At 47.4% G+C, this 22,237-nt stretch overlaps 1 protein-coding gene across 1 annotated transcript in view; it reads right to left on the reverse strand.

Annotated features, from left to right (window-relative positions):
- The window catches only part of LOC142245453 (uncharacterized), a 38,028-nt gene extending 20,009 nt beyond the window's left edge, over positions 1 to 18,019 (reverse strand). Inside the window, exons 1-2 of the mRNA XM_075318169.1 lie at positions 17,942 to 18,019; positions 5,161 to 5,269 (exon numbers count right to left, since the gene is read on the reverse strand). Coding sequence (XP_075174284.1) covers positions 5,161 to 5,221 — 61 coding nt within the window. The 5' untranslated portion in view covers positions 5,222 to 5,269; positions 17,942 to 18,019. The remainder of the gene's footprint in view (positions 1 to 5,160; positions 5,270 to 17,941) is intronic.
- Positions 18,020 to 22,237: the final 4,218 nt, after the last annotated feature.

Consider the following 22,237-nt stretch of genomic DNA (forward strand, 5'->3'; position numbering starts at 1 on the left):
CCGTATACAGCACACACATGCCGTATACAGCACACACATGCCGTATACAGCACACACACAAGCCATGCACAGCACTCACACGCCGTATACAGCACACACACAAGCCATACACAGCACTCACATGCCGTATACAGCACACACACAAGCCATACACAGCACTCACACGCCGTATACAGCACACACACAAGCCATACACAGCACTCACACGCCGTATACAGCACACACATGCCGTATACAGCACACACACAAGCCATACACAGCACTCACATGCCGTATACAGCACACACACAAGCCATACACAGCACTCACATGCCGTATACAGCACACACACAAGCCATACACAGCACTCACATGCCGTATACAGCACACACACAAGCCATACACAGCACTCACATGCCGTATACAGCACACACACAAGCCATGCACAGCACTCAACACGCCAAAAAGTTCTGCATGTAAACATGTGCACACCAGGAATTAGATATACCAATAAACCTTACAATATGAAACTTTATTACGTGCCAAACACAGCACACACACACGCCGTATACACAGCACACACACGCTGTATACACAGCACACACACAGCACACACGCTGTATACACAGCACACACGCTGTATACACAGCACATACACAGCATACACGCTGTATACACAGCACATACACAGCACACACGCTGTATACACAGCACATACACAGCACACACGCCGTATACACAGCACACACACAGCACACACGCCGTATACACAGCACACACACATGTCGTATACACAACAGACGCTGGACACTTAAGTGACAAATACATTTGATATATGGTGGTATATATTAGATATAAACACACTTAGCGCAGATATAAGTACCTGCTGCTTAGTTGCCCTGTAAGATTAGGTGCAGCACAAGTGTGGATGCAGCAGCTCAGCTCAAGGGCTGGCTTCATTCTCGTCTTTTCTCTCCATCAAAAGACCTGCTAGCCATGAACAGCCGAGCACAGAATGGGAGTGTGAGAGGTAGAACGCACGGCACTATACAGCCTTCTATATCCCGTGCAGGCCCCTCCCCCATCACTCTGATTCTAGCTGCAATCTCACAGGGAGCATGTAGGAGCAAGAGGGAGGAAGTCCCACCCCCAGTACTGTCTGCCGGCAATAGACAAGATGAGCAGCTGCCCGAGCACCACAGCCACCGGGAATCTGCTCCAGTGCCCCGGGGGCCACAGAAAAGGTCATTGCGGGCCGCATACGGCCCGCGGGCCGGAGGTTCCCCACCCCTGCGCTAAGGGATGGTGAAGGAGACGGCATGAGGCTCCGGCCTTTGTACCCACAATGGGTACCTCAACCTTAACAGCACCGCCGACGTAGTGGGGTGAGAAGGGAACATGCCGGGGGCCCCGTGGGGGCCCACTTTTCTTCCAACCGATATAACTAAAATGAGAATGCATGAGTGGATGTGTGCCTCCTTCCACACAAAGCATAAAACTGAGGAGCCCGTGATGCACGGGAGGGTGTATAGGCAGAGGGGAGGGGTTACACTTTTTAAAGTGTAGTACTTTGTGTGGCCTCCGGATGCAGAAGCTATACACCCAGTTGTCTGGGTCTCCCAATGGAGCGACAAAGAAATAAATAATTAAATAATTAAAAAAAAAGGCGTGCGGTCCCCCCAATTTTAATACCAGCCAGATAAAGTTATAAGGCTGAAGGCTGGAATTCTCAGGATGGGGAGCTCCACGTTATGGGGAGCCCCCCAGCCTAACAATATCAGTCAGCAGCCGCCCAGAATTGCCGCATACATTAGATGCGACAGTTCTGGAACTGTACCCGGCTCTTCCTGATTTGCCCTGGTGCGTTGGCAAATCGGGGTAATAAGGAGTTAATGGCAGCCCATAGCTGCCACTAAATCCTAGATTAATCATGTCAGGCGTCTCCACGAGATACCTTCCATGATTAATCTGTAAGTTACAGTAAATAAACACACACACCTGAAAAAATCGTTTATTAGAAATAAATAACACTAACAAATTCCCTGGTTCACCAATTTAATAAGCCCCAAAAAGCCCTCCATGTCCGGCGTAATCCAGGATGGTCCAGCGTCGCTTCCAGCTCTGCTGCATGAAGGAGACAGGAGCAGCAGAATGCACTGCCGCTCCTGTCAGCTCCACGCAGCAAATGAGGTGAGTAGCGCAATCAGCTGAGGCACTTTGCAACTTAGGGGCACTTTGCATATTGCGACATCGCACCTGCGATATCGTCGGGGTCACATCGAAAGTGACGCACATCCGGCGCCCGTAACGATGTCACAACGTGTAAAGCCTAGGAGAGAAGATGAACGAACGTGAAACAGTCCAAAATCGGTGATCGGTGTCACGTCGTTCATTTTCATAATGTCGGTGCGTCCGCAGGTACGATGTTGTTTGTCGTTCCTGCAGCTCCACACATCGCTGTGTGTGAAGCTGCAGGAGCGACAAACATCTCCTTACTTGCGCCCAGCATCCACCGGCTATGTGGAAGGAAGGAGGTGGGCGGGATGTTTACGTCCCGCTCATTTCCGCCCCTCCGCTTCTATTGGCTGCCTGCCGTGTGACGTCGCTGTGACGCCGCACGACCCACCCCCTTAGGAAGGAGGCGGGTCCCCGGCCAGAGCGACGTCGCAGGGCAGGTAAGTGCATGTGAAGCTGCCGTAGCGATAATGTTCGCTACGGCAGCTCGCACTACATATCGCATGTGCGACGGGGGCAGGAGCTATCGCGCTCGGCATCGGCTAGCGATGTCGCAGCATGCAAAGTAACCCTTACTCCTGGACACAGATGTACTGTGCGCGTGCGATGTCCTGGCCTTCCGCGTGCTGTGGTTGTTGTGGCGTCACCATGGAGATCGGGGGGTTGGGGATGACTTTGTCATCCCCATGCACACACCGGCACTACTGCACCCATCACCGCACACACACACCGGCATTACCTCAGTGACATCCCCGCTGACAGCGCGACTCCCTTCAGTTTCTGCATGGAGCTCACAGGAGCGGCGGTGTTCTACTGCCGCTCCTGTCAGCTTCCGATGTAGCAGAGCTGAAAGCGTCGTGGGACCTCTTTTGGATTACGTCGGACCTGGAGGGCTATTTGGAGATTAATAAAGTGGGGAAAGAGGGTGTTTTTTGTCTTTTTTTCCAAATAAAGTATTTTTTGGGGTGTATGTGTTTATTTACTTTCACTTACAGGTTAATCATTGGGGGTGTCTCATAGATGCCTGACATGATTAACCTAGGACTTAGTGGCAGCTAAGTGCTGCCATTAACTCCTTATTACCCCAATTGCCACCGCACCAGGGCAATTCGTGATGAGCCGGGTAGAGTTCCGGTACTGTCGCATCGAAAGGATGCGGCAATTCCAGGCGGCTGCTGGCTGATATTTTTAGGCTGCGGGGCTCCCCATAACGTGGGGCTCCCCAGCCTGAGAATACCAGCCTTCAGCCGTGTGGCTTTATCTTGGCTGGTATCAAAATTGGGGGGGACCGCATGTCGTTTTTTTTTAATTATTTACTTAATTATTGTACTGCACGATATAAACCCGTCCACCGGCGGCTGTGATTGGTTGCAGTGAGACAGCTGTCACTCAGCATGGGGGCGCGTCTGACTGCAACCAATCATAGGCGCCGGTGGGCGGGGGAAGCAGGGAATATGAGATGGAATAATGAGCGGCCGGCATTTTCAAAAGAGGAGAACCCACCAGAGAAGTGTGACAGCTGTGCAGTGTCGCGCCCGTGATCGGGGAGTATGAGAGAGGGGGAGAGAGGGAGAGACAGACTGACAGAGAGAGAGAGAGAGAGCGACATTGACAGAGAGAGAGATAGACCGACATTGACAGAGAGAGAGAGATAGACCGACAGAGAGATAGAGACCGAGAGAGACCGACCGACCGACAGAGAGAGACCAGGAGTGCTTTTAAACGATTTAGAATGTTCTGCTGGAAATGCTCAGTAGAACGTGACGGAATCCTGCATCATAGACATTCATTTTGCCTTGTAACGGATTCCAACGATATCCTTCGGAGTGTGTTCTGTTACAGCAACAAAAACCGCTACATTCAGCGTTCCCTTCGCCCAACGGTCACTGACGGTCAGCGACAAAACAACTGATGCGCCGCGGGGCGAATGCAACGCAGGACCATCCGTTGCTATCCGTAGCTAATAAAAGTCTATGAGGAATAAAACGGTTTCCTGCAACGGTTACAGTAATTCCTCAAGACGGCAGATAGCAACGGCTGCCGTTCAACACAAGTGTGAAAGCGCCCTTATATGGGGGAGCAGGACAACATGGCGCTAAGCGTGCTTATTTGTTCTATTTGGGACTTTGTGAAAAGGAGCATTTAAACCCTTTCCTCCCCGTATAGCCACGCCTCCTGATGAAGCCGATCAGGTGAAACGTACGTCGAGGTGCGCCCGGCCTCCCTGTGCCCAGGTCGTTGTGTGCTACAGCATGACTTAAGGTAATGTGGGTTTCAGTGGTCTGCATATACTGTATATACATTATATATGTACACAATCGCCTTATTTTTGCATGCTGCCTGGCACTGAAAGTGTTGTTTTATGGGGGTCTGTTTGTGTTAGTGTCTGCTTATGAGGCGCACGCAGTATCACAGCAGTTACTAACCAGCTTAATTGCTGCTGTACAGACTTGATGAGTGGATAGCTCTGTGGAATGTCTATAGTGTGTGCAATCAAACACTTTAACCTGTGAGTCGCTGACCAATTTTCAATTTTTCTGGTTACTTATCTGCTGCTGTAATTTGCACTACTATATGTAATTAACCCTTTATTATTACTGGGTGTCACTAGGGAGGTTGGTTGGAGTGTATTTTACTCTGTTCCCCTTGTGTGGCATTTTCCATCTTCGACACTCTTCCTTGTTTTATGGCTTCACCTTCTTTTGTAAATTATTTCAATAAAATATTTTTCCCTTTTGCATTTATAATGTGGTCCTGTGGTAATTTTTTGAGTTTTCCAGAATTAACAATTTTGGCGTTATACTTTAGGGGTCACCTATTCTTTTAAGTTCTACACTATTTTAAAAACGCCTGATTCAGGTCCCTATAGACCTGGTTGCATCCGCCGATCCCGGGTATCTGCGGGTCCGCCCATCACTAGTCATTACTCCTCGCCGGGGCGATTACCTGTAGGATCCTCCTCTTTGCGCCGCTCATCTCCCCACACATCGCTTTCTCCTTTCTCCATTATGGCTTCAAGATGAATCTTCCTCGGATATTTGCCCGGATTTCAAAACTGTGAAAATAATAAATGTAAAAGTTACAGACAGAAGGAAAACTCTTGTGGAATGTTTTAGATGGACGCTTTTACTAGAATCTCGTGTGGGCACTGAGCCACCAATCGCTGTCAACATCACCACCTCCTATATCACCAGTGCTGCCCTCAGAGTCAGTACAGCGGCACCTAGTGGTAGAAGCAGGCGTCACTGGAGCAGGGTCCGGTAAGTTTACCACATTAAAACAAAGTGATTTCTTTCATTGTTTTGTCTGGACTAAGGCTGAGCGGACCCGGACTATAAGGGGCACTTTGCATGCTGCGACATCGCACCTGCGATCTCGTTGGGGTCAAATTGTTACCGGTGCCGGATTTCACTTTCAATGTCACAGCGTGTAAAGCCTAGATACACCAATCTCAAAAACATCACAATCGGGTGATCGATGTAGCGTCGGTCATTTTCATAAATTCGCTGCAGCGACAGGTACGATTTTGTTCCTCATTCCTGCGGCAGCACACATCGCTGTGTATGGAGCGATGAACATCTCCTACCTGTGTCCCGGCTGCAATGCGGAAGGAAGGAGGTGGGGGGGATGTTTACGTCCCGTTCATCTCCGCCCCTCCGCTCCTATTGGCCGCCTGCCGTGTGACATCGCTGTGACGCCGCACGACCCGCCCCCTTAGGAAGGAGGCAGGTCGCCGGCCAGAGCCACGTCGCAGGGCAGGTGAGTGCATGTGAAGCTGGCGTAGCGATAATATTCGCTACGCCAGCAATCACAAGATATCGCACCTGCGACGGGGGCAGGGACTATCGCTGCAGCGTCGGTAACACATTGTTACCGATGTCACAACGTGCAAAGCCCGCCTAAAAGTCTGGTTCCGCGCGGTTTCAAAGACGCCCGGGTGCCAAACCCAGGCACAGGATTCCGGTTGTACTATCCGGATTCGGCACTGGGGAAATTAAAGGAAAAATAAAGAAAACAAGAATTAAGTGAGCATTTCATACTTATGGCGACTCTGTGTCATGGCACCAAACTCCTTCCGGGTCACGCATTCACTTCCTGTATTGCGCAATAGGCTCATCGCGCACACACACAGCTTTCCCCGCCCACCTGCCCTCTGTGATTGGTTACAGTCAGATGCGCCCCCAGCCTGTGACAGCGTCTGCCTGCAGTCATTGCTCATCACGAATCGTGTGGATTACGCCGGGCCTGGAAGGGTGTTTGGGGTTAATAAAGTGGTGAAGGAGGGTGTGTTTTTGTATTTTATTCCAAATAAAGGATTTTTCTTTGTGTTTGTACTTATTTACTTTCATTTACAGGTTAGTGATGCAGGTCTCTCAGACACCAGTGCCATCACTAACCTAGGGTTTAGTAGCAGCTGTGCGCTGGTATTAACCCCTGCTATTACCACGATTGCCACCGCACCAGGGCAATGAAAGAGCCTGTAAAGCACCAGAATTGTCACATGTAATGGATGCAATACCGGGCAGCTGCGGGCTGAGAATACCACTCCACAGCTGGCTTTATCTTGGCTGAGTATCAAAATTGGAGGGGACCGCACATTGTTTTGTTTTTTTTTTTAAACTAATTATTTAAATAAAATAAAAAAAAAGCTACATGCGGTTTCTCTTAGGCCGGAGTCACACTTGCAAGGGACTCGCGCGAGTCTCGTGTCGTCTCGCATCACCCGGCACAGCTGCACACTCTCCTGATAGGGCGGGTCGGCTGTTGTGTTTCTATGGAGCTGCACGCTCATGTTCGGAGAGAGGCAGGCCATGTCGGGTGATGTGATGAGAGTCCCTTGCACATGTGACTCTGGGCTTATTTTGATACACAGCACAGATAAAGCCCGACAGCTGGGGGCCGCAGCCTTGGGCTTTATCTGTGCTGGCATCAGAATATGGAGGACCCTGCGCCGATTATTTTATTTATTCATTTAATTTGATACCACCATAATGACCTGCAGACACTTGCATTGCTTTCCCAGCCCACCGGCCATCCTGGCGCTTGTGATTGGGTGCAGTCAGCTCACATGTTGCCACTTAAGGTGGGGGCGTGTCTAACTGCAACCAATTACACGTGGGCGGGCAAAGCAGTGAATATTCAATGAGAGTTAATTGTGGGCTCTGGAAGGGAAAGCGTGACCCGGAAGCAGCTTGCCGCCATAACACAGCCTCAGTGAGTACACCGCACGCTCCTACCCCCTTATCCCTTCCACTAACGTTTTTAATCTCCAGATTCTGGTCCCCATAAACTTATATAGGTATCAGATTCCGGAGCGGATCCATTTTTTGTTTTTTTTTTTTAATTTAGCAGGGACATGCCGGTCCCAGTTTTTTGCGAGTTCGACTAGCACTAGTCTTGACATTTCGGATGCCCTAACATTTTTTTTTAATCAAATGTGAATTGTTTTGTTTGGAAATGTTGTAGTTTTGGGGTACATAGTATTTAGTTTAATGGTGTTCGAAGCTTTTTTTTTATTGGCGTTCACTTGTGCTATTAATCTGATATTAGATGTATCATCTGTTCTTTTTTATTTTTATATGGAGCTCAGTATGGTCTAAACCAGGGGTGGGGACCTTTTCTGTGGCCCCCGAGCAGATTACCGGGGACAGACGCGCTCAGGCCGCTGGCGGAAACTTGCTGGATACCGTCCCTTTAAATTCCCATGTGCACTGCGAGGATGCGCACACAGCGTTCATTAAAGAACGCTGCGTGGCCAAACAATTAGATACTCACACTGAGAACTTACTTTGTGGGCAGAGTACGGGCAGCACGGTGGCTCAGTGGTTAGCACTGCAGTCTTGCAGCGCTGGAGTCCTGGGTTCAAATCCCACCAAGGACACCATCTGCAAGGAGTTTGTATGTTTTCCCCGTGTTTGCGTGGGTTTCCTCTGGGTACTCCGGTTTCCTCCCACACTCCAAAGACATACAGATAGGGACCTTAGATTGTGAGCCCCAATGGGGACAGTGTTCCTGATGTATGTAAAGCGCTTTGGAATATGTTAGCGCTATATAAAAATAAAGATTTGATTCGATTTAGAGTTGTCTGTGCCCCAGCCCCTCCCGTGGTGATGTAAAATTGGACCAGGAGGTGGTAGTCGTAGGCGAGGGCTTTCCTCCGATAAGCGACCTGGCTGGGGGTGTGGAGAGGTGCGGTGCTGTCCATTCCTCTCAGGAGGTCGCTTCTTGACACTGTCTTGGGCAGGCCAGGACCATCTCGTGGAGGAAACGGAGACTGATAGTTCTTATTAGGCTGAGTCCACACAGGGATTACTACGAGTCCTTGCATGACACTCGGCTCACGCTAGCAGCATGGCAGGAGCCGAGTGTCATGTGACTGTAGTCCGATCAGACCACAGCTACGGAGGGGAGGGAAGGCCTTGCGGAGGAGAGGGAGGGATTTATCGCCCTCTCTCGTCCGTTGCTGGCTGATGCGAGAATTGCACTGCACCGGTGTAACGTGAGTGCAGTGCGATGTTTCTCTCACCCCATAGACTTGTAGGGGTGCAAGTGAAACAGGATTGCATTGCACCCGCAGAATGCTGCAACTGTTTTCTTGGTCCGATTAGGGCTGAGAAAACAATTGCTCATGGAAGCGGGCCCATACAGTAATATTGGTCCCAGTGGAATGCGATTTTTATCACATTCGCTCAGTATTACTCGCCGTGTGTGCTAATCGTTACACAACAGTTCTTTACTACACAGTTTCTGGAAGGCAACTTTACACGAGAAGTAGTGGGCACATTTCATAGTACGCTTCATTAGTATCAAACACCAACACCCGCATTTCCTCTAAGTTCACCTCAGCTGTTATTATTATGGATGCTCCCTGTCCTCCTGCCACTGCCCGGCCTAGCACAACGGAGCCGTCTGTGAGAGTCAGTCCAGTCCCCGTGCAGTTCCACGTCCTCCCAGCAACAGGGAGTAGCGACGCTATCGGATCTGCCACATTGGACTGCATACTCGTCTCGCGTCCAACTCCAGTCCCTACGGCCTACAACCAGTCCTAGATTTTTCTACTGGTTTTCATTTTGGGTTACAACCACCGTCCGTGTGTCCATAGGTTTTCTCACACTACTCTTGTGAGTGGGGGTATGGGGGGGGGAAGCAGAAACAAGTCTTCCATTTGATTGGAAAGTCATACACACATTCTTAAGACCTGTCCTTTGTTGCTCATCCCCCCATCTAAAGTCGCCTCCAGGTGAGGATTCGGATAATTGCATTTTATGGCGTTTTCTGTTGATGTTCTCCCTGCACCTCTGGATTGTGATGTGGGACTGCGAGGAAATGCAATTCCCAGACACAATAAGAAAATAACAAACAGTCACAGGAATCCTATTACAATGCAATGACATTTCTCATGACTCCTGTCCTCTTTTTTATTTTAGAAATTGAACATGATGCACACATGACATATTAAATATTTGCAGACCAATATGAGATGTCAGAGCCAAGATCCAGTTGTAGGGTCAGGAAAGATCAGGGAAGAAGCCACGAGGTATATTTTGCCACCGATCCTCCCACCCAAACATAAATGTAATACAACAGTCTGCACCCCCATATACTGCCAGAAACCCATATAGCCCCATATACAGCCCGCACCCTATATACAGCCCGCACCCCATATACAGCCCGCACCCCATATACAGCCCGCACCCCATATACAGCCTGCACCCGATATACCCCCATATACAACCTCCACTCCATATACCCCCATATACAGCACGCACTTTAAATGAGTTTTCTTTATTTTCATGACTGATAATTGTAGATTCACATTCAAGGCATCAAAACTATGAATTAACACATGTGGAATGAAATACTTAACAAAAAAGTGTGAAAAATGAAAATGTCTTATATTCTAGGTTATTCAAAGTAGCCACCTTTTGCTTTGATTACTGCTTTGCACACTCTTGGCATTCTCTTGATGAGCTTCAAGAGGTAGTCACCGGAAATGGTTTTCCAACAGTCTTGAAGGAGTTCCCAGAGATGCTTAGCACTTGTTGGCCCTTTTGCCTTCACTCTGCGGTCCAGCTCACTCCATACCATCTCGATTGGGTTCAGGTCTAGTGACTGTGGATGCCAGGTCATCTGGCGTAGCACCCCATCACTCTCCTTAGTCAAATAGCCCTTACACAGCCTGGAGATGTGTTTGGGGTCATTATCCTATTGAAAAATAAATGATGGTCCAACTAAACGCAAACCAGATGGAATAGCATGCCGCTGCAAGATGATGTGGTAGCCATGCTGGTTCTGTATGCCTTCAATTTTGAATAAATCCCAAACAGTGTCACCAGCAAAGCCCCCCACACCATCGCACCTCCTCCTCCATGCTTCACAGTGGGAACCAGGCATGTAGAGTCCATCCATTCACCTTTTCTGCGTCGTACAGAGACACGGTGGTTGGATCCAAAGATCTCAAATTTGGACTCCTCAGACCAAAGCACAGATTTCCACTGGTTTAATGTCCATTCCTTGTGTTCTTTAGCCCAAACAAGTCTCTTCTGCTTGTTGCCTGTCCTTAGCAGTGGTTTCCTAGCAGCTATTTTACCATGAAGGCCTGCTGCACAAAGTCTCCTATTAACAGTTGTTCTAGAGATGTGTCTGCTGCTAGAACTCTGTGTGGCATTGACCTGGTCTCTAATCTGAGCTGCTGATAACCTGCGATTTCTGAGGCTAGTGACTCGGATAAACTTATCCTCCACAGCAGAGGTGACTCTTGGTGTTCCTTTCCTTGGTAGTTCTCATGTGAGCCAGTTTCTTTGTAGCGTTTGATGGTTTTTGCCACTGCACTTGGGGACACTTTCAAAGTTTTCCCAATTTTTCGGACTGACTGACCTTCATTTCTTAAAGTAATGATGGCCACTCATTTTTCTTTACTTAGAATTTGTATTATGGCAAGAAAAAAGCAGCTAACAGTCTATTCAGTAGGACTATTAGTTGTGTTTCCACCAGATGTCTGCACAACACAACTGATGGTCCCAACATCATTTACAAGGCAAGAAATTCCACTTATTAAACCTGAGAGGGCACACCTGTGAAGTGAAAGCCATGTTCGGTGACTACCTCTTGAAGCTCATCAAGATAATGCCAAGAGTGTGCAAAGCAGTAATCAAAGCAAAAGGTGGCTACTGTGAAGAACTTAGAATATAAGACATATCTTCAGTTGTTTCACACTTTTTTGTTAAGTATTCCATTCTACACATGTTAATTCATAGTTTTGATGCCTTCAATGTGAATCTACAATTTTCAGAGTCATGAAAATAAATAAAACTCTTTGAATGAGGTATGTACAAACTTTTGGTCTGTACTGTGCATCTATAATATATATATATATATATATATATATATGTACATACACACACCATATTTTTCAGACTATAAGACGCACTCTTTTCTCCCCAAATGTTGGGGGAAAGTGGGGGGTGCGTCTTATGGTCTGAATGTAGGGCTGCGGGGAATGAGGGTGTGCGGTGGAGCGGGTCATCGGGGGCACGAGCAGGCTGCAGCAGCGCCTGCCTTGACCACGTGGGCCCGCTCATTACATATGCACGCCCATCTTCCCGCCCATCTCTCAGCGCTGAAGCCGGTGCTGACAGGTGGGTGGGATGATGGGTGGGGACACGAGCATAGTAAACAACAGCAAGCCGCATGATCACCCCTGGCAACTACAGCCTGGAGTGATCATGTGCGGCTGTATTCACTGCTCCCCGCGCATCATCATCAGCGCAGGGTGCAGTGAATCAATGTACTCACTGTTCCCCTGCAGCACCGCGATCTCTTCCTGTCTGCCGGCCACGCTGTGTGGAGACTAGCGGTGTTCACAGCGATGACGTCATCGCTGTGCGCACGTGTCCACACAGCCGCGTCGGCACAGACAGAAGGACATCGCGGTGCTACCGGGATCGTGGCCGGCTCCACACAGTGCTGCCGGCACAGACAAGAGGAGGAGCGATGCTGCGTGGAGCGAGGAAAGGCGAGTGTAAACGTTTTTTTTTTGTGTGCCACAGGATGCAGGACATATAGCAGGATGGGGGTATATGAGCAGATGATGGGGGTATATGAGCAGGATGATGGGGGTATATGAGCAGGATAATGGGGTATATGAGCAGGATGATGGGGGTATATGAGCAGGATGATGGGGGTATAAGAGCAGGATGATGGGGGTATATGAGCAGATGATGGGGGTATATGAGCAGGATGATGGGGGTATATGAGCAGGATGATGGGGGTATATGAGCAGGATGATGGGGGTATATGAGCAGGATAATGGGGGTATATGAGCAGGATAATGGGGTATATGAGCAGGATGATGGGGCTATATAAGCAGGATGATAGGGTATATGAGCAGGATAATGGGGTATATGAGCAGGATAATGGGGGGTATATGAGACGGATGATGGGGGGTATATGAGACGGATGATGGGGGGTATATGAGCAGGATGATGGGGGGTATATGAGCAGGATGATGGGGGGTATATGAGCAGGATGATGGGGGTATATGAGCAGGATGATGGGGGTATTGGATGCAATATATTAATGACACTAGGTTTAGTCTTTGCTGCGAGCGTGAGCAGAGTATCATTCACTGTGATGTGATTCTCTCACATGCTGGAATCAGATCAGAGGAGCGGAGAAGATGGAGAAGATGGAGAGATTAATTTCTCCATTTTCTCCATCTCTGCATACATTACACTGCCCTTGGATGTCAACCGAGACCAGTCCGATGTTACACATGCACCCATAAGACTTGTATTGGCATGATATACAGTATATATTACAATCACAAAATCTTACACAGATACCTCATTTGACTCAGGGAACGTCATACTATATTTTGAGGGGAAATTTTAACCCTGCGCTTTACAGTTATTTGCCAAAAAACGTACATTAAAGTCAATTGAGCTGGAAGCTACAGGTATTTAAAGGGAACCTGTCACCAGTTTTGGGGCCTATAAGCTGCGGCCACCACCAGTGGGCTCTTATATACAGCATGTTAGAATGCTGTATATAAGAGCCCAGGCCACTGTGTAGAACATAAAAATTTTTTAATAACACTCACCTAGAAAGTCGCTCCAGTGCAGACTAGTTGGATGGGTGGCGTTGTTCTCCAGTATCGGTGCCTCCTCTTTCAGCCATCTTAGTCCTTCTTCTGAAGCAGGCGTGGATAACGTGCCATACGTCATGCACACAGGCCGGTATTGAAGTCCTGCGCAGGACCTCAGTGCCAGCGAGTGTGTATGACGTAGAACGCGTCATGCACGCCAGCTTCAAAAGAAGGAGAACAAAGATGGCCAAAACAGGAGGCGCCGGTACCGGAGAACAGCACCACCCATCCAACTAGTCTGCACTGGAGCGACTTTCTAGGTGAGTATTATTAAATGTTTTTTTATGCTCTACACAGCAGCCTGTTAGAATGCTGTATATAAGTGCGCACTGGTGGTGGCCGCAGCTTATAGGCCCCAAAACTGGTGACAGGTTCCCTTTAATATGAGTGGTGATTGGTTGCTATAGGCAACGGAGGACATTCTTACTATAAGAAGCTCTATGTGTGAGGTAATATGATATTGGTAGAGAGACTGACAGAGACAGACAGCCAGGGAAAGAGGCAGACAGCCAGCCAGGAAAAGAGGCAGGCAGCCAGCCAGGAAAAGAGACAGGCATCCAGCCAGGAAAAGAGGCAGGCAGCCAGCCAGGAAAAGAGGCAGGCAGCCAGCCAGGAAAAGAGGCAGGCAGCCAGCCAGGAAAAGAGGCAGCCAGCCAGCCAGGAAAAGAGGCAGGCAGCCAGCCAGGAAAAGAGGCAGCCAGCCAGCCAGGAAAAGAGGCAGCCAGCCAGGAAAAGAGTCAGGCAGCCAGCCAGGGAAACAGGCAGGCAGCCAGCCAGGGAAACAGGCAGGCAGCCAGCCAGGGAAACAGGCAGGCAGCCAACCAGGGAAACAGGCAGGCAGCCAACCAGGAAAAGAGGCAGGCAGCCAACCAGGAAAAGAGGCAGGCAGCCAACCAGGAAAAGAGGCAGGCAGCCAGCCAGGAAAAGAGGCAGGCAGCCAGCCAGGAAAAGAGGCAGGCAGCCAGCCAGGAAAAGAGGCAGGCAGCCAGCCAGGAAAAGAGGCAGGCAGCCAGCCAGGAAAAGAGGCAGGCAGCCAGCCAGGAAAAGAGGCAGGCAGCCAGCCAGGAAAAGAGGCAGGAAGCCAGCCAGGAAAAGAGGCAGGAAGCCAGCCAGGAAAAGAGGCAGGAAGCCAGCCAGGAAAAGAGGCAGGCAGCCAGCCAGGAAAAGAGGCAGGCAGCCAGCCAGGAAACCAGCCAGGAAAAGAGGCAGGCAGGCAGCCAGGAAAACAGGCAGGCAGCCAGCAAGCCAGGAAAAGAGGCAGGCAGCCAGCCAGGAAAAGAGGCAGGCAGCCAGCCAGGAAAAGAGGCAGGCAGCCAGCCAGGAAAAGAGGCAGGCAGCCAGCCAGGAAAAGAGGCAGGCAGCCAGCCAGGAAAAGAGGCAGGCAGCCAGCCAGGGAAAGAGGCAGGCAGCCAGCCAGGGAAAGAGGCAGGCAGCCAGCCAGGGAAAGAGGCAGGCAGCCAGCCAGGGAAAGAGGCAGGCAGCCAGCCAGGGAAAGAGGCAGACAGACAGGGAAAGAGGCAGACAGACAGGGAAAGAGACAGACAGACAGGGAAAGAGACATACAGGGAAAGAGACAGACAGGGAAAGAGACAGACAGGGAAAGAGACAGACAGACAGGGAAAGAGACAGACAGACAGGGAAAGAGACAGACAGGGAAAAAGACAGACAGGGAAAGATGCAAAAGGAAAGCAAAAAGAAAAACGACCAGACGTCCTGATTGCAGGTGAAAAAAATATATATTTATTGATCAAATAAGGTTGATACACCATGTGATTAAAAAGAACAAGAAAAACAGGGGTTCCTGGCACAGTCACGGTCCTCAAAACATTGGTGGCCATATAGGCAGTCTGATATAGGTACCACTGAAATTAATAATAAATCCAGATAACGTATATGAATAATAGATTTAAATAGTGCAGGAACACTATCATCAAGATTGGACAATCGAAATACCAATTTATCTCAGAGAAAATATACAGAATACTATATATTATATATATATGATGACTTGACTTGATGATAGTGTTCCTGCATTATTTAAACCTATTATTTATATACGTTATCTGGATGTATTATTAATTTCAATGGTACCTATGTCAGACTACCCTATATAGCCATCAATATTTTGAGGACCGTGACTATGCCAGGAACCCGTTTTTCTTGTTGGTTTTAATCACATGGTGTATCAAGCTTATTTGATCAAATATATCTTTTTTTCACCTGCAATCAGGACGTCTGGTCGTTTTTCTTTTTGCTTTCATTTTGGTTGTTCCAATTGTGACCTGTCCAGTGTGTGTATATGTATATATATATATATATATATATATATATATATATATATATATATATATATATATATATATCTATATAAATATATATAGATATAGATAGAGTCAATAAGTTGCTATCAATGGTGCATTAGACTCCTAGATTTATACGCAAATAATCAATATGCAACTATTTTCCCTGTGGATTTTGCTTTTCTGTAGACAGGGAAAGAGACAGACAGAAAGAGAGACAGAGATAGGCAGAGATAGGCAGAGACAGGCAGAGACAGGCAGAGACAGACAGAGACAGACACAGACAGACACAGACAGACACAGACAGACACAGACAGAGAGACAGAGAGAGAAAGACAGAGGCAGAGAGAGAGAGAGACAGACAGAGAGAGAGACACACAGAGAGACAGAGAGGGAGACAGAAAGAGAGACAGACAGAAAGAGAAAGATAGAGGCAGAGAGAGACAGAGAGAGAGACAGAGAGAGAGACAGAGAGAAAGAGACAGAGAGAAAGAGAGAGACAGAGAGAAAGAGAGAGACAGAGAGAAAGAGAGAGACAGAGAGAAAGAGAGAGACAGAGAGAAAGAGAGAGACAGAGAAAGAGAGACAGAGAAAGACAGAGAAAGAGAGACAGAGAAAGAGAGACACCGAGAGAGAGACAGAGAAAGACAGAAAGAGAGACAGACAGAAAGAGAAAGATAGAGGCAGAGAGAGACAGAGAGAGAGACAGAGAGAGAGACAGAGAGAAAGAGACAGAGAGAAAGAGAGAGACAGAGAGAAAGAGAGAGACAGAGAGAAAGAGAGAGACAGAGAGAAAGAGAGAGACAGAGAGAAAGAGAGAGACAGAGAAAGAGAGACAGAGAAAGACAGAGAAAGAGAGACAGAGAAAGAGAGACACCGAGAGAGAGACAGAGAAAGAGACAGAAAGAGAGACAGAGACAGAAAGAGAAAGATAGATAGAGGCAGAGAGGCAGAGAGACGCAGAGAGAGACACAGACAGAGCGAGACAGACAGAGCGAGGCAGACAGAGCGAGGCAGACAGAGCGAGGCAGACAGAGCGAGGCAGACAGAGCGAGGCAGACAGAGACAGGCAGACAGAGACACACAGAGACACACAGAGCAATACAGAGAGACATAGAGTTAGACAGAGACAAACAGACAGAGAGAGACAGAGAGAGACAGAGATAGACAGACAGAGAGCGAGACAGAGACAAACAGACAGAAATAGAGACAGGACAGAGAGATAGGACAGACAGAGAGAGACAGACAGAGAGACAGAGATAGACAGACAGAGATAGAGAGACAGAGACTTGGAGAGAGGGAGAGCGCCAGAGAGACAGTTACTATCCTGGGCAATGCCGGGTAGTACAGCTAGAAATTTTATAACATATATATAGAGCTATGCAGATACTCAGAGTTGCACCATGTATATAAGACAGGACACATATACTCAGCTCCAAAATATAAGCTGCAAGCCATTATATACACAGCTCAACACTATATACTGTGGAGCTGTGTATATACTACATAGTGTAGAGATGTGCCAGTGTATATACTGTAGTGTGGATTCCGCAATATATACACAGGACCAAACTATATAAACATCTCTACACTATATACACACAACTCTACATTATATACTATATATACCCAGCACCATACTATATTGTGTTGTATACCTCACACATGATACACAAAGACTGGTGTTTATACATGCCATGGGAGACATTAACTGTAGGCATACATCCTGGCTTATTATTATTATTATTATTATTATTATTTATTATTATAGCGCCATCAATTCTATGGCGCTTTACATGTGAAAGGGGTATACATAACAGGGCAAGTACAATAATCATAAACAATACAAGACACAGACAGGTACAGGAGGATAGAGGTCCCTGCCTGCGAGGGCTGACAGTCTACAAGGGATAGGTGAGGATACAGTAGGTGAGGGTAGAGCTGATTGTGCGGCGCTGCATCAGACTGAGGATTACGGCAGGTTGGAGGCTTGTCGGAAGAGGTGGGTCTTCAGGTTCCTTTTGAAGCTTGTCAAGGCTTATATACAGATGCACATATATAGGCAGGATTCCACACATACAAAGACAGGCTTATAAACATATATACTTATTTATATATATATATATATATATATATATATATATATATAGTGGCTAGCATGGGAAATAGAACAAACAAACAGTAAAGATGGAAAGAGACCATCAGTATATAAAGACTGCAATAAGTAACGGGTACGGAGAAAATCCACATGTCCCAAATATCACAAATATCATGCACTTACCTCAGAGGAATGGCAGTGTGTGTGTGCTGCTCGGCAGTGTGTGTGTGCTGCTCAGCCGTGTGTGTCAGCCTGAGAGGGGAGGGGTGTAAAAGGGCGCTAACTGGAAGTGACAAAGCTGGAGCAGCAGGAAGTGGGGCATGGAATGTGTATAAGGAATAGCGCAGGAAGTGCGGCCAAGAAAGGAGGAGCAACAGGACGGAAGTGGGGCAATATCTGTACAATAAAGATAGCTGAAGTAAGGACTAAGAAGGACAATATAAAGAACAAATATATATTATATATAAGAGCAGAAATGTACTGAAAAGAGAGTGGAGATAACAAAAATTAGAAAAGAGAAGATTAGAAAGAAAAGAAATTATACAAAAAGATAAATTGCAGCAAAATCTATAAAGAAACCAAATGGTTCCAATAACCAGATTAGACCTGGGAAAAGGGAAAGATAGGGATCGGGGTGGGGGGAAATGGATGCAAATCAAGTAAATAGTATCGTATACCGTATCAATTGGAAAAGATGTCACCCAGGACAATTGAACTCTTTGTTGAGACCTGTAGGGAGAGTCTGTAGTCTCCTATTACCTCCATGTCGTGAAGGGGCAATTGTGCATTGTTTTGATGTAATATTATTCACCATATTCCCACCTACATTCAGAAATTTACCTTTTACCTCCTGTCTCTCGCTCTTTAATTTTGTCTCGTTTCCTGTCCCTCTATTACCTCCTGTCTCTCTCTCGTCTCCTGTCCCTCTATTACCACCTGTCTCTCTCTCGTCTCCTGTCCCTCTATTACCACCTGTCTCTCTCTCGTCTCCTGTCCCTCTATTACAGGGGTGGGGAACCTTTTTACTGCCGGGGACCATTTGGAAATTTCTGCCAACCTTCGGGGGGGCCTCACAAAATTATCAATGTGAAAATGAACCAAATATATTTGGTCAAACAGTTAGTTAACTCACCCTTATTGTGGTGGCCGGAGCTGCTTTTCTTTTGTGTGGCTCTGATGTTCGATGATACTTATGTTGCTTCTCTCTTTTCCAGGTTTGTCACGGTCTGGAGCGCAGGCAACTCTTTGTGATAATAAAATTGGTAGACTATATACATCACACAACAGACACAGGGACTGGTGTATATAAATCACAGGAGACACATACATCACTGAAGTGGCTGTTGGCATATAGATCACATAGGAAACGCTGGGACTGCTGTATATACATGACAGAAGACACTGGGGGCACATACATCACACGAGGAGCTGGGACATGTATATGCTCCCAGCCCCCTCCTGTGATGTATATGCCCCCTCCTGTGATGTATATGCTTTCAGCCTCTCCTATGAGGTATATATGCCCCCAGCCCCTCCTGTGAGGTATATGCCCCCAGCCCCTCCTGTGATATATACAGCCCCAGCATTTCCAATGTGATGTATATACCCCAGTGTGTGATGTATATATCACAGGAGGGGTTGGGGCATACACATCACAGGAGACGCTGGGGCATATCTATGACAGGAAGGGCTGGGAGCATATAAATAACAGGAGATGCTGGGGAACACACATTACTAGGTCACAGGGAGGCATAAGCATTGCTGTGGGGCACAGATGGCACTGGGGGAACACACACATCACTAGGGGGGCACAAAGAGCACTAGGGGGGGCACGGACATCACTTAGTGGCGGCACACAGACATCACTAAGGGAGGGCACACAGACATGACTAAGGGGGGGTCACACAGACATCACTAAGGGGGGGGCACACAGATATCACTAAGGGGGGGGCACACAGATATCACTAAGGGGGGGGCACACAGACATCCCTAAGGGGGGTTACACAGACATCACTAAGGGGGGGCACACAGACATCACTAAGAGGAGACTGGGGGGCACAGACAGCACTTGCAGAGCACAGACGTCACTAGGGGGTACACTGCACTTGGGGTGGTACGGAACACTGGAGAGAACTCAACAGTGGGGGTGATCCACATTGCTGGGGAGTCTGCACACAGCACTGCAGGGGGCACGCTGCACCGGAGAAGGGGCAGAGAGCGGGCAGCACACAGCGCCGGGGAGCAACAGCACTTGGAGCTGCACCGGAGAAGGGGCAGAGAGCGGGTGGCACACAGTGCCAGGGAGCGGCAGCACACAGCCCTTGGAGCTGCACGCTGCAGCGAAGAAGGGGAAGAGAGCAGGTGGCACACAGCACTGATTGGAGCACAGTGCACGGGAGAAGGGGTGGAGAGCGGGCGGCACAATGCTGGAAATGGTGAAGCTGCTGTGGGACGCTAAACCCGCCCACAAAGTCAGTCCTGAGCACGCTGGCACCTGCCAGCGAAAGAGCTCATTGGTGCATGCAAGCAGCGCATGTGAAGACTTAAAGGGCCGGCAAGACCACAGCGGTGGCCAGAGCACTGCCAGCCCCGGGAATCTGCCCGGGGGCCGCATAAAAGGTCATGGCGGGCCGCATAAAAGGTCATGGCGGGCCAGAGGTTCCCCACCCCTGCTCTATTACCTCCTGTCTCTCTCTCGTCTCCTATCCCTCTATTACCTCCTGTCTCTCTCTCGTCTCTTGTCCCTCTATTACCTCATGTCTCTCTCGTGTCCTGCAGGGCTGTGGAGTCGGAGTCGTGGAGTCGCAGTCGGGGTTCACTTTGGTAGAGTCGGAGTCCGTATAAAATGGAGCGACTCCGACTCCTAAAATATATAATAAATTGGCTACAGTAGTGCAATGCAGAATGTGCTGAATATTGTTCATATGAATTTGGGAAAGTTATGAAATGTCCTATAAATGGCTGTTCTATTCCTGATCTAAGGCTACATTCACACACAGCGTTTTTGCTGTGTTTTTTAAGGATCCGTTTTTCAGCTGCAAAAGCAGATCAGCTTTTTAAAAAAACGCATCACCTGAAAGGTATTTGAGTTCATAGATAATGTTTTCAATAGCAACAGCAGATTAGAAAAACACCACAAACTGACATGCTCACTGTTTGTGAGGATCCATTTTTGAGCCAAAAAACGGATCCCCACAAAACGCTGTGTCTGAATGTCATATCATGATACCCATTGACTTTGTTGGGATGCCCAGAGTTACTGCAAAAAAAACGGATCCGCAAAAACGCTGTGTGTGAATGTATGTAGCCTGAAGATCTAGGCTTTGTCTTAGCTGAGATAAGTCTGTGCTGCACTTGAGCACGAGTGAAGCTCCTCCTCTACAGGCAAGGGTTAAAGGTAAACACACTCAGAAGGAAGGAAGGCTGCACTCATCTCAGAATTGCTAGACTGAACAGGATAACAAGATTAAGGTCATTACTTCTTAAAGCATATTTAAATTTTCAATAAACTGTGCATAAAGCAATAGTCCAGTATACTGTATGTTCTCTCTATATGCTGGATGATTGTTTTTTCTATGAGTTCATGTACATTTGGGAGGATAGCTTCTATACAATATACATACAATATACAGGGAAAATACAGCAACAGGATTGATGAGGGCTTATATAGGTATAGAAGCCAAAACATCAAGTTATTAGGTCTGTTATCAGTTTCTTTGCTCCTGGAGTATGATACACAACAAACTTGTTCCCTCCCTCCTCCCCTCTTTATAGACTGAAGCAATCTGATGTGAAACATTTAGTGATCTGTACCTAAGAAAAGCCTGAGATTGGAAATTCAAAGTAAAGTATATAATGACATATTTTACAAACTATATTTGTCATCTGTACTATTGATTTATGCAAAGTTTGTTTTATTTCTATCTAAAATTATACAGTGGGGAAAACAAGTATTTGATACACTGTCGATTCCCACCTACAAAGAATGGAGAGGTCTGATTTTTCTTATGTACACTTCAACTGAGAGAAACAGAATCCACAGGAAACGTCTGACCTCTGAAATTGCAAACAAAGGTTTCTGTCCCAAATATTAAGTTCTGTTTTTCTATTGTATCAAAGACGTATTTTTTCATGCAATAAAATGCAAATATTTATAGGATTTTTTTAGATTCTGTCTCTCACAGGTGAAGTGTACAATTATAGACCTCTCCATTCTTTGTAGGTGGGAAAACTTTCAAAATTGTTAATGTATCAAATACTTATTTTCCCCACTGTACATGGTTCCCTGTTGTTGCTGGAATTATAATATAAATTATTTTTTTATAGGACAAAATTATTTTGAGAGTTAATTTATATGATTACAAAATGTCTAAGAAGCTCCCTATGAAGTCAGCTGTATTTGAGCATTTCACAGTGACTCAAGATGAAAAATATTTTGTGTCAATGTGACCCAGTGACAAGTGACCCAGATGAAAACAA

The sequence above is a fragment of the Anomaloglossus baeobatrachus genome, chromosome 7 (assembly GCF_048569485.1).
Source record: "Anomaloglossus baeobatrachus isolate aAnoBae1 chromosome 7, aAnoBae1.hap1, whole genome shotgun sequence".
Classification (NCBI taxonomy): domain Eukaryota; kingdom Metazoa; phylum Chordata; class Amphibia; order Anura; family Aromobatidae; genus Anomaloglossus; species Anomaloglossus baeobatrachus.